The 15,442-nt window shown below is 35.4% G+C and overlaps 2 protein-coding genes across 2 annotated transcripts; one reads left to right on the plus strand and one right to left on the minus strand.

The window, feature by feature from the left end:
• The first annotated feature begins 2,376 nt into the window (after positions 1-2,376).
• Positions 2,377-6,825, plus strand: LOC122299043 (protein FAR1-RELATED SEQUENCE 5-like). Its single transcript, XM_043108881.1, has 2 exons — positions 2,377-6,223; positions 6,313-6,825. The coding sequence occupies exon 1, from the start codon at positions 3,770-3,772 to the stop codon at positions 5,369-5,371; it is 1,602 nt and encodes a 533-aa protein (XP_042964815.1). The 5' UTR covers positions 2,377-3,769; the 3' UTR covers positions 5,372-6,223; positions 6,313-6,825.
• A 5,221-nt stretch (positions 6,826-12,046) lies between these two features.
• Positions 12,047-15,442, minus strand: LOC122299899 (probable ADP,ATP carrier protein At5g56450). Its single transcript, XM_043110381.1, has 2 exons — positions 14,730-15,442; positions 12,047-12,891 (listed from the first exon to the last, which is right to left on the minus strand). The coding sequence occupies exons 1-2, from the start codon at positions 15,075-15,077 to the stop codon at positions 12,259-12,261; spliced, it is 981 nt and encodes a 326-aa protein (XP_042966315.1). The 5' UTR covers positions 15,078-15,442; the 3' UTR covers positions 12,047-12,258.

Raw genomic sequence — 15,442 nt, forward strand, 5'->3', positions numbered from 1 at the left:
AATAAAAATTAATTACAAAATTAGTAATTTAATTTCTTGAAAATTAATATCAGAACATAAAAAATTAATAATTAGGCGTTTCCGTCAATTAAAAAAATTAATGAGAATTTGCTAACGGCTATCGTTGATTTTCTAACAAAAGATTGATATAGATAACTAATTATGAGTTTTTTAAGATTTAAATATTTTGAGAAAGATAATAATCTAACCTCTGTTTGCAAAAATTGAAAAATCTGGTTCTGTTACTAATTTGTAATTAACAAAAAAAATTTCAGTGGCTTTGGTGGTAACATAATCGAATCATGGAAAGATCCTGACCATTCAGGTGCCATTTTAGATATCGAGTGAGAGATAAAATTTAAAAATTAATTAAAATATTATTTTTTAATATTATTATTATTAGTTTATGATTTTAATTATTGATTGTATTTTATATAAAAAATTTAAAAATTTTTAATAATAAGATGAGATGAGATGAAATATTTTCATTATCTAAACAGAGTTAAATCTTGTATATTTGTTTGATTTACATAATTACGTGGGATTATAATTATATGTATTATTTTTTTTATTACGAGTAATAATTTACGTATAATTTTTTATAACTATTTATATAGTTATGATTTAAATTTAGAGTTCTGCATGATAATATTATTTTTACAAATTATTTTATACATATGCTCTTCATTCCAAACATGGTTGTGTAAAAAATTATATATATATATATATATATACTAGGTGGGAGTAACGTGCAAAGCACGTTTATCTAATTTTATGAAAAGATTATTTGTAAAAAATAATATATATTTTATAAAAATTATTGATGTCACTTAATAATTTAAGGCATATTGGAGAAAATAAAAAAATTAGTTCAAAATTTTATATAATCCAATACATGTTTATAACATCTATAATTTTAGCAAAGATGTATGCGAAAAATTTAATAAAAGTCTAACACAAACGGTAGTTTAAAATATGTGTCGTTTGATGTTTGTATTATAATTCATCAATTTATGTCATCTTGTAGACAATCAATAGAGACAACATTGAAATTCTTATTTTGCTGTTAGTTGAGTCAATCAGGGACAACACAAAGTTAAAACATAATCTTTTTATAAAATTTGTGGTATAATATTTTTTATATATAGCATATATATAAATCATAAAATATATTTTGAAATTGTTGGCCGAATTTACTCTTTTTTTATTAGCTCAAGAATCACGACCTTTGTCACGTGGCTATCATAGCAAGCCTACGTATGGAATATGACTTAGCGGAAGCTACGTCCTACTACCATGGGGAAAAAAAATATTTGATTAAACACACTTGTATTATATATTATATGAGATTTTTAAATTTGGAATACTCAATAATCTGAGTTAATGAAACGTATAATATATGTATATTATACTTAGGGATTCACATCTTATGCACCTAATACGTGTATATGTTAAGGAGAAAAAGAAAAATATAATAACTAATCTTTAATTACTTATTATTATATAAACTATTAAGTATTATAATTATTGAGATTAATAAATCATATAACAATATTGAATGCTATCTCTCTCAACATTTATGTCTTCATTTTATGTGCCAAACCGTTAAAACAAACGGTGTTAACTTTAACGGAAAAACAAGAAAAACCGTTAAAACAAGATTTTCTATTTCATACACACTTTTTATATATATAGAAGATATATATATTTATATCATTTTCCATTGCAATTAATCTACAAATCTACTATTTCCTCTCTCTCAATCGTTTCATAACCAAATTCAAGTTGAAGTTCTTAGCTTTTTCCATCAAATTTATGTCATGCTTTTATCCAAATTTATTGGTATTTTTAGATGAGAAATGTTTTAGTTATAAAGAAACTTTACAAAATAAAACAAATAAATTGATGTAGTTTAATTATGTACGTTAAATTATAAAATTATTTTTATTATAAAGTACATCTAACGTACTATATAAAATCTTACTAATTTGTAAATTTATTTTTTTGAAATATCTTTGTAGTTATAAGTTATGGCGCTTCTTTTTTTAGATTATAAGTATAATCGTATTGATCGATCTGTTCAAAAAAGTTATGAAGTTAGCTAAAATCATACATTTTTATTTATCAAATTTAATGCCATATTCTCCCCTTATTTTTTATTCACATCCAGTTCACCAAATCATATGTTTTTCTTGTTTATATTCTCATAATTTAAGGCTTTGTTTGATTATATAAATAAAATGATATAAGATGAGAAGAAAATTAAAAAGAATATTATTAAAATATAATTTTTATTTAAATTTTTAAAAATAAATTATTTATTATATTTTATATAATAAATTAAAAATATTATAATAATTAAATGAGATGGCGTAACTTAATAAAAGTTGTAAGCATAGCAATAACTATTAAGACATATATTTTAAAAGGGCTTTACTACATACAATCGGGAAATACAGTCGGCGTGCAATCGACTGTACGGAATGAATAAAAAAAAATTATAAAAAAATTATTTTATATTCAGGGGGACCTATATGAATAAAAAAAAATTATAAAAATAATTTTTTTCATGTAAATTTCGTATTAATTTATTTTTTTTCTACGACTGTACGCTGACTATATTTTCCGACTGTAAAAAATATTTCTCATTTTAAAAAGGAATTTTACCAATTAAGGAAAGGAAAATGCTGCTGTGCCGCTTCTATTTGCCCGCTTTGGATGACCGCATGAGGTGGCACTACGCGTGTAACATGATGTGGACGGACAAAACGTATTCCTTTCCCGCGTAAAGAGAACCCATCCGTGGCATCCATCCGTGGCATCCATCTCCCCCACCTGGCCCACCGTAACAACTCCGACCACCACCATATCGACTCCGACCACCACAATAACGAACTCCGACCACCGTAACGACTCCGGCGACGGAAGGATCCGAAGATCCCGTACTATCATTTCCTATTTTCGTGCATCAAAGAATGAGGCCATCCGTATGCGTTCTGCCCCACCTCCCCCCACCGCCGTAACGACTCCGACCACCACCATAAAGAACGGCGACCACCACCGTACTGGGCCCCCCATCTACGGCGTCACGACAGATCCGGATTTCACCATCTACGGCGCCATGTGAGCCGAGAACCCCATCGAACCACCTGCCCCTGCACCTACCATCACGGCAAGCTACGCCCAGTTTGATCAGCCCCATCTCCGGCGACTTCTGGGTCCACCGATTGACGCCACAAGCTCGACCCCCACGCTGGCTGACGCCACAAGCTCGACCCCCACGCTGGCTGAAGGTAAAGATGATTTCGGATCTGTGTTTTTTATTTCTTAGCATTTACATTTATCAGATCATCCATCTCCTTCATCAATTACATTTTTCTTGCCTTAATCTAATGGGTAATACATGCTAACAGATAGATTATATTATAGCATACGACTGAATAGATTATTATGTATGTTAGGACTAAGTGTATTTTGATTTTGATTTAGTTAGGAACAGCTTATAATTACATACTTAAGTTTCGAAACTTAACATATGAAGCAACTACAATAAATCACAACTTTCAGTCACTTACCAAGAAATAGATACATATATTATTTATTTTCATTTCAGCTAGTGTGTTGGATTTGGTAATTTAACAATCATTATGACTGAAAATTTATCACATGCTTTCCCATTGTTGTATCTTGTAATATAAAATAGCTGAAATTATATTCTAATTCAATTTGATCAGGTTGTTACTTGTAGGTTTGCCAAGGTTGAGTTGATATGGCTTCCTTAGTAGAGTTATCGGATAATGAATATGATGAAGTAGTGGTTGATAATAGTCCTATTAATGATGAAGGTGGCGAAGTACCCGAGGTTGATGATGGTGTCGAAGAACCGAAGGTTGGAATGACCTTTTCTAGTGAGGAAGAAGTTCGATCTTACTATATGAAGTATGCTAAGCAGAAAGGGTTCGGGGTGCGAAGAAGGAATTCTAGACAAAGTGAGGACGGGAAGGTTAGATGGTTTACATTAGTATGTGCGCGGCAAGGCATAACAAAGAGTCGGGCTTCCAATGTCCTCAGGCCAAGACAAACGGAGAGGGTAGGGTGCAAAGCAAGAGTTAATTCAGTTTTGAATGAGGACGGCGGATACACCTTGTCCAGTGTCATATTGGATCACACACATTATTGTAGTCCGGGGAAAGCCAGACACTTTAGATGTTTCAAGAAGGTAGATGGGAGGGTTAAAAAAAGGCTTGAAATAAATGATGAGGCCGGAATACGTACGTCAAAGACTTTCAAGAGTGTAGTTGTTGAAGCGGGGGGTTATGAAAATGTGCCATTTGGAGAGAAAGAATGTCGAAACTATATTGAGAAAGCACGTCAACTTCGCCTCGGAGTTGGAGGCGTTGAAGCTCTAATGAACTACTTCCAGGATATGCAAAAAAAAAATGCTGACTTTTTTTATGCGATCGATGTGGGTGCTGACATGAGGTTAAAGAATGTCTTTTGGGCAGATGCCCGAAGTAGAGCTGCATATCAATCATTCGGGGATGTGATCACTTTTGATACAACATACCTTACCAATGCGTATAAAATGCCGTTTGCACCATTTGTTGGTGTCAACCATCATGGTCAGTCAATCTTATTTGGGTGTGGATTGATATCCAATGAGGATGCGCATACTTTTGAGTGGTTGTTTGAGTCATGGTTGAAATGTATGAATGACCAACCACCAAATGCAATCATTACCGACCAAGACAAGGCGATGCAACTTGCAATTGCCAGGGTGTTCCCATCGTCGAGGCATCGCTTTTGTTTGTGGCATATCTTGAAGAAGCTTCCAGAGAAATTCGGGTCACATTCTCAATATAACGAGATCAAGAGTAGTCTACACAAATGTGTGTATGACTCGTTAAGTGAGAATGAGTTTGAAGAAGGATGGTGCGAGATGCTTGACACGTATGATCTACGCGATAATGGATGGTTGGGATCTCTTTATGTTAATAGGCGGTTTTGGGTGCCGGCGTACGTTAAATGCACGTTTTGGGCTGGAATGTCAACTACACAACGTAGTGAAGGCATGAATGCATTTTTTGATGACTACGTTCACTCTAGGACCGAACTGAAACAATTTGTTGAGCAGTATGATTCAGCCCTTATGAGGAAGGCAGAGAATGAACGAATTGCTGACTTCAGTTCATTTAACACTGAGATTCCTTGCATCTCCCGCTATCCTATCGAGAAGCAATTTCAAAAAACATACACAATTGCCAAGTTTAAGGAAGTCCAAGAAGAATTCCGAGGGTTTTTATATTTGAGTCACTCGTATTTAGGGGGCGATGGTGCAAAATATGAGTACGTTGTCGCGGATGAGATGTGAGTGAGTGATGGATTCATTAAACGTGTAAACTACAATGTGAGTGTAGAGGAAGTAGATCCCCTAAATATTACATGCAGTTGCAAGTTGTTTGAGTTTAGGGGAATATTATGCAGACATGCTCTTCGTATTCTGGCACAGTTAGGCAAGACTGAAGTACCACAAAAATACATTTTGGCTCGTTGGAGGAAGGATTCAAAGAGAGATTATTTGAATGTAAAAAGCAGTTATGAGGCGACAAGCAACCCTGTGAGAAAAAGGTTTGATCGGATCCAAAGTTGCTTCCACTCATTGTGTTCAAATGCCGCAAAGACAGAGGGGAACTGTGTGAAATTGATTGCTCAGCTAGAACAATTAAAGCAAGAGTACCCGGATGCTGACTCCTACGAAGGTACCACCACACCTGGACAAGCTACACCCATGGATGGCACGAGAGGCAAAGTTCTTAGTCCATTGGTGGTTCGGAGTAAAGGGAGACCACCAAGTAAGAGAAAAACGCATCCAGTTGAGAAGAGTCTCAAGAAACCGAGCACTAGAAGGAGATTGCCCACAACAGAGGTTGTATATTGTTCCATAATATACAAAACATATGTACATTAACTTTGCAAGAAAATATTACTATTTTTCTCAAACTCCAATCATATAGGTGTACGTTGTGTGAGTCATGTAAGAATTTCCATTTTATAAGTCTGAAGTGGTTGTTTGTAAGATACATTAAGAATTTCTGTGTTCTACTGATATTAATAGATTATTATGGATTTATGTTCGTATGCATAGAGGAGTCGCCAATTATGTAGAGAAGATAGACCTATGTACAGTGTATCATACCAACAAGATGAAGTGCCTCAAACCCAGGTATACTAAGTTACTCAAGTGTTCTTTATTTTTATGTGTTTTCTTTTCTTTCCTTTATCAAGCAAATTGATATTTTGTAAATTTTGAAGGTATCCTGTCTATATGATCAAGGAAGCCAGGTTTGGACACATGCGCCGGATTTTTTTTGTACTTCCTCGACTGCTCCTCCACCTCCAGTAGAAGCGCAACCTAGGCGATTGAATCTATCGGATCAAGATGATCTATACGAGCCTAGATGGTGGCAGCCATGATGGTGATATCTTTCAGTTGGATATAAGTGTATAGAAGCTAAGAATTTCTGGTAGTATGTTCAGGTTGTATAGAATAGCTGACCCTGGAACTATCCAGCTTGTTTTTTGTGTGAAGGTGGCAATTTCCAGCTTGTTTTTTGAGCTGGAACAGAAACTTTTCCAGCTTGTATTTTGTGTATTTTGAGCTCAAACTGTAATTTTTGTGTTGGATTTGACTCTGTATTTTGATCGGCTACTTTAATTCACAGCTACTGGATGCTTCCAGCATGTATTTTGTAAGATACAAACATTTTCCACCTTGCATTTTGAGCTCAAACTGTAATTGATCAGTTGGATTTTAGTGTATAGAAGATCGGCTTGTGTAATTCACAGCTACTGGAATTTTTCAGCATGTATTTTGTAAGTTTCTTACATTTTCCAGCTTGTATTTTGTGATCAAACTGTAATTGATCAGTTGTGGTTGTTTGTATTTTGATCGGCTTGTGTAATTCACAGCTAGAACAATTTTTCAGCATGTATTTTGTAAGTTTCTGGTATTTTCCAGCTTGTATTTCGAAAGATGCTGAAACTTTTCAGCATGAGATTAGGGGAGTATTTTGATCGGGTTGTGTAATTCAGGCAAGTTGTGGAATTTTTCAGCATGCATTTGTCTGAAACCGAGTACAAACCGAGTACAAAGAGTTACAAAGAGAGAAAAATTTGACATGTACATTGGGTAAGTTCAAGGTCTCAAACCGAGTACAAAGATTTACATTCAGTTTTCACAAAGTACAAACAGCTGCCACAAAATAGAAACAGCTGCTACAAAATACAAACAGCTTCTGATAAATACAAACAGCTGCTACCATCTACAAACAGCTGCCACAAACAGCTTTCACAAAATAGAAACAGCTGCTACAAAATACAAACAGCTTCTGATAAATACAAACAGCTGCTACCATCTACAAACAGCTGCCACAAACAGCTTTCACAAAGCTACAAAGACTTTCCTAGTTGCTAACTTCTAAAACTAGGTGAACATTTTCCTTTCAACCAACCACAATTGGATATAAGTATCCCAAGAAAGAATAACCACGACAATGAAATTGTTAGCACGTAGGTAGCCTTCTCCAGTTGCCTTTTGCGCCTCTCAGCCTCTATTTCTAGTCGATGATTCAAGGATTGGATATCCCTTGATGCTTGGATCTTTTCAACTTCAACTTTTAATTTATCAACATTGTGTTGTAATCGTTTGATCGTCTTTTGGCAATATGCTGGAATTTCAGGGTCATCCCAGCAGAAGTATCCACAAGACTTTCCAAACTGCAAGAACCAATTCCCAGTTAAATTATAACAATAAACATGACTATCAACAAGAATGAGATACGAGGGCGAGAAGAAAATATTTCACCATATAGTTTTGACATCCAAAAAACCGCCGCCCATCATTTTCCTCCGTATGCGCAGTTCTTTGACAAGCTTTCATTCCACAATAACAAATTGGGTACTCAATTATTGACTTTCCTTTGGACAGATCACTATTTCCACTGTGTGACTCAGACACAGACATTGCTGTTCATATACAAATACATTCGGTTTTTGTAAATAGGTATAATAATCTGGGTTCTCGGAAACAAAATTAAAACAGAATGTTTGTAAATGAAGTCGACCTGGATTAAAAAAGTCTTCACCATGTAACCCAACAAAATTCAATCCAGATTCTCCAATAATAATATATAATACATACTAAATCCCTATGTATGATTGCAATGCTCAAACTATATGTTGGCATGAGCTCAGATCAACTAAAATTTATCATGCTGTAGCTGGGTAGAGCTTGACTCTATTAAACAAGCAAACCAAGCTTCAAATCAAGCCAATCACTACAATCTACGAAACATAACAATAAATAATTCTAAGGAATATCTAAGTCACTAAAAAGACATTAATTTAGGTTCTTTCAAACCCCAAAACCTATAATTATTCACAAAGACAAAGACTCTGTTTCTTTTAATTCTCATTTGATATCAGATACCATCTACAGAAATACAATGGCACATTTGGTACCAATAACTAGCTAAACTCACAATGATAATGCTACAGAACCAATGACCCGGCCGACTCCAATTGATGAACTTCAGCAAATAAGCTTAATCATACCAAACTCACAATTATAACCCAGATTGTTTAAGCTAACAAATTCCCACAAGAATAACAATAAACATGCCCATTCGGAGGTGAATAATCATGGGTAACTCAGAAATCGTGCCCTAGGTTACAATGGTAATGGACGCATATTTCCTATCAGAAACCCTAACCCTATGGATGCAATTGAAGACCTAAGTAAGAGAAAAACGTAGAAATCTCAACAAAAATACTTCAACTAACAGCTAATTTCTAGTCTCAAATATTTCGAACAAACGGAAAGCATCCTCTATCTGTAGATCTGTAGCATCGAAAGGGAGAAATTGGTGGATGTTACCATAAACAACCCAAAAATCAAGAGGGATCCGGTGTTCGGCGACGGGACGGAACGCACTCGTGGAGGAGGGTAGCTCTGCCGCCGGAACGATCTTGGGGACGAGGGTAGCGAAACGCCCAATCTCGTGGAGGAGGGAACTGCTGCTCGGCGATGGAACCACTCCTGACGGCGTTCTGCGATTGGACGGCGAAGGGGACGGCGAGGGAAGCCACCACGACTGCAAGGTGAAAGGACGCCGGCTGGAGGGTGAAAGGGTTTCGGAACAAATGGGGTCAGTCGAATGGGTTCAGTCGATTCCGTTTCCCATTTTCAATCTTTTTTTTTTTTTTTTTTTTTATTAAATTAATTTGCCACGTGGCGTGCCACGTCAAGCGGTCACCAGCAGGCGGCACTGTAGCGCGACCCTTAAGGAAAAGGAGAGGGTGTTTGATGGGTTGATAATTATGGGTAGTCCAACCCCTTTATGTAAGGAAAAGACTGCTCGGTGACGTCAGATACAACGTCAACTACCATAACCGCTATCTAAAGATGCTTCTCCACCTTATTTAATTAACAGAAAAAACTTTTTAATTCTTATCACACGTGGCACACATGCAATGGCTTCCATTTTCACCGTCTTAAATGAATAAAATTCATTTGTAAATTATTTTTATTTACTTATTAATTAAAAATTAAGGTTTTCATTGAAATTTGATTAGCAAAAACAATAACTGATATTTCAAGAAGTATGGTGATGCCTGTTGGTGAGTAATATAGAAATAAAAATTTTATATTAAATTATAAAATTATTTTTATTATAAAATATATCTATCGTATGATATAAAATTATATGTCAGTTTTTGAAATGAGTGAAGTCATGGCTACCTTGGCTTCTTTTTGTGTATTACGTGTTGTGTCCCCATGATTGGCCGAAGTAATTTTTATTTAAAAAAGAACAAATTTAGGTTGTATTAAAGCTTTTTTTACCAACTAATTAAGGCCTCCACATAGCATCTCTCTCAACTGAATAATGCATTTGTCAATGTGTAGCAATAGTTGTATTATGGAATACTCTAATCACAAAGAGATTATATAAAAGTAATCTTACAAACTGACGTGACTTAAAGTTGTTCGTCAGATTATAAAGTTACTTTTATTGTAAAGCAAATCTAACGGATCAGATGAAACCACATCGATTTGTATGATTGTTTTTATGTGATTTTTTTTTGTGGATATAACACTACTCCTACATTTAAGATATATGAAAAAGCTTCTTCTTTCTTCTCTTTCTAATCTCTTTGTCCTCGTGTTTCTTTCCCCTATTCTTTTTCCTGTGCATCAATGTCTTTAATGAGGGAGATAGTGGACAATGTTGGGCTCCATGATATCTCTTATAAAGAGGAAAAATAAAAAGAAAAAGAAAAGAAAAAAGCAAAGGAATGGCTGACATGTGAAAATTTGACAGAAGATATTGCATGTCTTAATAACCTTGAATAAGAGGAAAATGGTTATAAAGGAGGATTAAGAAAAAAAGATTCACTCTAGGTATGTTCACTTTGTGACATTAAAGGAAAATCTGAATTATTTCATTCAATAACATTTTACCTCGTGGAAATTTGACTTTAGCATCGAAGTGATCATCCATTGAGTCACCTCCAACATTATTTTCCACATAACGACTCAAAAAATATCTAAATAAACATCCAAACGTATATTTTAAAAGTGCTGCTCAATCTTTATAATCACCTTATCTCCAACAAGAATGAGTGTTTTGCATGTAAAGACTCAAACGCAAAAGCCACATTTGAACTTGTATTCCAAACTAACTGGTGCAAGAACTTCTCTCTTTAAATTAACATGGGATGATATTCAATTTCTTTCTATACTCATATGAGAGAGATATTGCAATCTCCTGTAAAATTTCTATTAAGTCATTTCATCATAGGTGTTGGGAGTCAAGTTTTATCCTTCTATTTGGGATTACCATTGATACATTTATAACTTATGTGCAAAGCAAACTACATTAGGGCTTATACTCCCAAAAACAAGTTAATGTTATAATTAGAGTCACTTTAAATCATTATTAAGGATAATAAATTTTCTCCAAAACAACGTGTTATTTACCACCTTTTAATTATTCTCATAAAAGAAGTATTTCTATATCTCATCTTAAATCTCTAACGTCCTCGTCAGGCTATTATATTATAAATGGCACAACTCAAATTCTATAGTAGTTCTAGTTGTGAAATTCATGATGAATATAGTATACTGACATAGATAGCAAATTGAATAGGAAATGACTGTCAACTTCTAATAAACTGAAACTGTCTCAAGTATTTCAATGATTTCATTAACAAGTTATAACAAACTCTAGTCACCTTACTTTCATCCCATTATGATGAGATGTCATTGCCTATCAATCTTTATATTTTCTTTTTAAAAAAGTAAAAAAACATCCAAAACTAATAAAAGTGTCACATTTTATATAATGAGATGAAAGTCAAACGTGAGTATAATTTGTAGCATTACTCTTAATTTAATTGAAACATCAAAGAGAATGATGAAGTTGTGTATGCTACAATAAGATTATAAACGCAATATGGCAAATCTCTTCCTTTTTCTACAAGAAAAATAAGTTTTTGTGACTAATTTATTATAACAAAATTGATTATAAATAGTCTTTTCGTTGCAATAAATTAATCACAAAAATTCCTTTTTCTTGTAATATATATATACACACTATATACACGTAGTTAGTGTGTTAGTTATATGAAAGATTTCTTGAAATTATTTAATCACAGAAGAGTAATGCTATGTCCTTACAATTTTACTTACTTTCTTATTTACAGGACTCATTTGACCAGTTTTCTTTTTAAATTCAAATTTTATAATTTTTAAGTTCCTTTTTTTTTTTTTTTTTAATTACAACTTAACATTTCTCTTTTTCCAAAAGATTGATTCGTCGTTTTGGGTCTCATAAACATAGCAGCCTCACCTCGGTTCAATTCTAAACGTCATTAGACGTAGAAAGCTTCAGGTCTGCAGTGAGCATATACAGCAAAGCAAAGCATCACAAATCCCCGGTACTTGAATCCATAAAGTAGACAATATTAATCGAGAGAAGCGTCCGCATAAGATTGACAAAATTCTGCTCCTTTATTTCTTTTTATCACGAACAAAAAATCAAGGTGTAAATTGCCAAGCAGAGCCTCAGAAAGCAAAGTGGCAAATGAATGTCATTAGTCAAGGTGATACAGTAACTTTATGTTTTCTGATCGCATTGCGTCATTGTAATCTAATTTGAACTTTGTCAAGATCAAATGAGCAACCGAAAGAGTTCCCGGCTACAGTCGACCCCAATTCATGAACTTCTTCACCTCATCATACAGGACCAAGATGGCAGCTGCGCCAGTACTCCTAAAAATATTCGAAACAGCCCCACGATAAAATGACAGTAACCCTTCTGTCCTATAAATCTTCCTCCAGCAGTCTAGGGTGCCTTGATACACAGGATTTTCCGAGCCAGATTGCATCATTATCCGCCTCCGCACTGTATCCAATGGATATGACAACAACCCAGCAGATGTTGTGACTGCCTGAGCCACCACCCATCGCTTCCACAATGGCAACTCGGGCTTAGATTCTTCTGACATCATCTCTTTTATCGTATCAAAGCCTCCAAAATAAAGGCCACGGTGAACAACCATCCCATGTAGAGAGGCATTAAGCCCCCTGTACATCCCTCGAATCCCATCTCTTTTGCGTATAGTAGTCAAGAAATGGTAGATGCCTCGAAATTGACGAACCTGAGTCTTCCCAATATCGGCAGCTAGACGTGTGTGTGCAATATCAAGAGGATATACTAAGACCAGTGTTGTACAACCAGCTGCAGCCCCTGCAATGAAATTGGCAGATGCACCGGACAGAAAGTGACCCTCTTCAATCTTTCCACTTCTTAGCATGCTTCTATAGAGATCCTGTGGAATTGAGAGTTTCAGATAAGACCCCGGTAGTCATCAAAACTTAAAAACTAAATGACCATTCAGAAATTTGTACTCCGAGGATGTTCTCCGACAACCCACAGATGTAAAAGATCAAATCTCCCATTCTGATGGCAAACTAGTTCTGAAGTTCAATATAAAGTCTGAGATTTGTGTTTCACAAGTTTGCCCAAATCACGAATAGAAATACTTTGTTTCAACTCTCCTTTTGGGTTGCAGGTCAAGAGTTACTGGATGATAGAAAAGAGAGAGTACTGATACACATATCTCAACAAACTAGGAAAAACCAATTAAATCATATCTAGCAATAGTATTGAAATCAAATGTGGGGTTAGAGGATCTTTATGTCCGTTTCCTAATACCAAAAATTAATCCCACATTCTTTTCGAGACTACCATCCATAACCTCTCTAAGAAAATGTGACAATACCACACCCTATAATTTCTTTTGCTCCAAGACTTTTTATCGAACTCTATTCGTTTATCCTTTACCATGGCTCTCAAACCAACTCCCCCCCCCCCCCCCCCCCCCCCCAAAGAAAATAAAGACTAGCTTAATTGATGCATATAATACAACTCACTAGGTCTCAAAGGAGAATAAATCACAAAACTGATGCCCACTCAAGAACAAGAGAGGAAGAGTCTAAAATCTATAAGAAGCAGAACAGGCATGAAAGATGATAGATGTGCAGACCAGAGAGAAGGCAATGGAGAGAGAGGGAGAGAGAGAGATAGGACCAAAAACCAGAAAGAAAATAACTCAATAAGGGACAAAGGGGATGGAGCCTAGTTCTATAGCGTGATTCTGTTGAATAAAGTTATTTAATGCAGTTCATTTGACCTGCAAGGCCACTTTTAGAAGAACAACTCCTGATTTTCTATAACTAAGTCAATTGATAAGCAGATGAACAAAGGTGTAATAAAGTTGTCTCTTGATCCAAAAATAAAAAATAAAAAGTTTTAACGATATGAAGGCCAATATGGAGAACGAATCTTATATAGCAAGAAAAACCCCTGAGAAATTGGAATAATGCTGAAGAGTCCATCAGCATGTTGCATCTTATTTGGCAGAACCTATCAAAAGCTCTTATAAACTATTCTTCCTCTATATCAGATATATATATGTAATCCCCCCACGTTTATTTATAATATTAGAAGTAGAACCTTACTCTACCAACAACTCCATTTAGTTGAATCTAGGGTCTGCACTTGGAGCAATACCAAAGCCCATTTAAATCTCATCCCATACGAGTAGACCGGGCTAAAAAACCAAATATGAGAACTTATTAGTAACTAAGCAAGTTTTGGCTATTCCATTTTATTATTATTTTGTTAGGACGAATTGCTATCTTTCACTAAACACTCACACAACATTCAACTGGAAAGACACTTTTTTCCCTGCATTTTTGTATCTATGGTGAAAAACAGGCTAAACCGTGCACGTAAAACACTACCAGACCTGAAAGGCAATTAGACAGCATAATGTATGTAATTCTAACAAGGGGCCAATTCAAGCCGCACACAATAGCCTAACCAAGTAACCAATTCTACATTGAAGCATTTTAGCAGCCATATGTTATATGCAGAAACCAAAAGAAATTTTGTTTACTAGCACCAAAAGAAAATTGTTGCTACAAACATTGCGGAAAACTCCAACTCATATGAGCTGGAAAACCCATTAAAACCTAATAATTGAACTTTCCATTATTTTCATACACAACAGAAACTCGCATACATATACGAACGCCAAAAACAAAAGATCAACGAAAAAGGCCAATATGAAAAATGAGCCTTTTTTTTTAAGCAATAAATTACCTTGAGCGAGAAATTGAGAGCGACCGAAGGGTAATAACGAATAACGCTGCTTCCATTGCCTCTCCAAAGAGATAGAATGCCTTCCTCTCGGACCGTACGTGCGATGACATCGCACATACCACTGAACCTCCTACGGCCACCGCCTCCGACAATGGCAAGGTTGCTCTCTTGGGTTTGCAAGAGAAGCTTCGCTCGCTCTATCGGGGCCACAATCGTGTGCACCACCCCGCCCATCACCGCTCCGGCCATCAGATCACGGTGAAAGTTCGTCAACCATGCGTATTGCCCAGATGATCTTGGCCCAGATTTCGACTCCCTCTTTTCTGGGTCATCATCATCTTTGTTCATTCTTCTATATCCTCTCACTCGCTCTGAAACACTCGTGCTTAGCCTTCCCTCCCTCCCTCTCTCTCTCTCTCTCTTCCCCTCAAGAAATGGTAAGAAAACAGTCGATGGACCAAGATCGATGGACCAAGAAATGGTAAGAGGAGATTTATCGAATGGGAATAATGATAAGCAAGGTTTTGCCAAATCAATGACTGAAGTTTCAGAGACAAATTCCTCTGTTTACTCTAGCTCTAGAGTCTGCAAGAAATCTTGAAATATATATTCTCTAGTCGCTTTCTTCGTGGAAAGGAGATTAACGGAATACGCGCTTCGTTGCCCAGACTACAGTAGTTTAGGGAGGAATTTATACCCAGGGGTTCTTTATC

The sequence above is a fragment of the Carya illinoinensis genome, chromosome 16 (assembly GCF_018687715.1).
Source record: "Carya illinoinensis cultivar Pawnee chromosome 16, C.illinoinensisPawnee_v1, whole genome shotgun sequence".
Classification (NCBI taxonomy): Eukaryota; Viridiplantae; Streptophyta; class Magnoliopsida; order Fagales; family Juglandaceae; genus Carya; species Carya illinoinensis.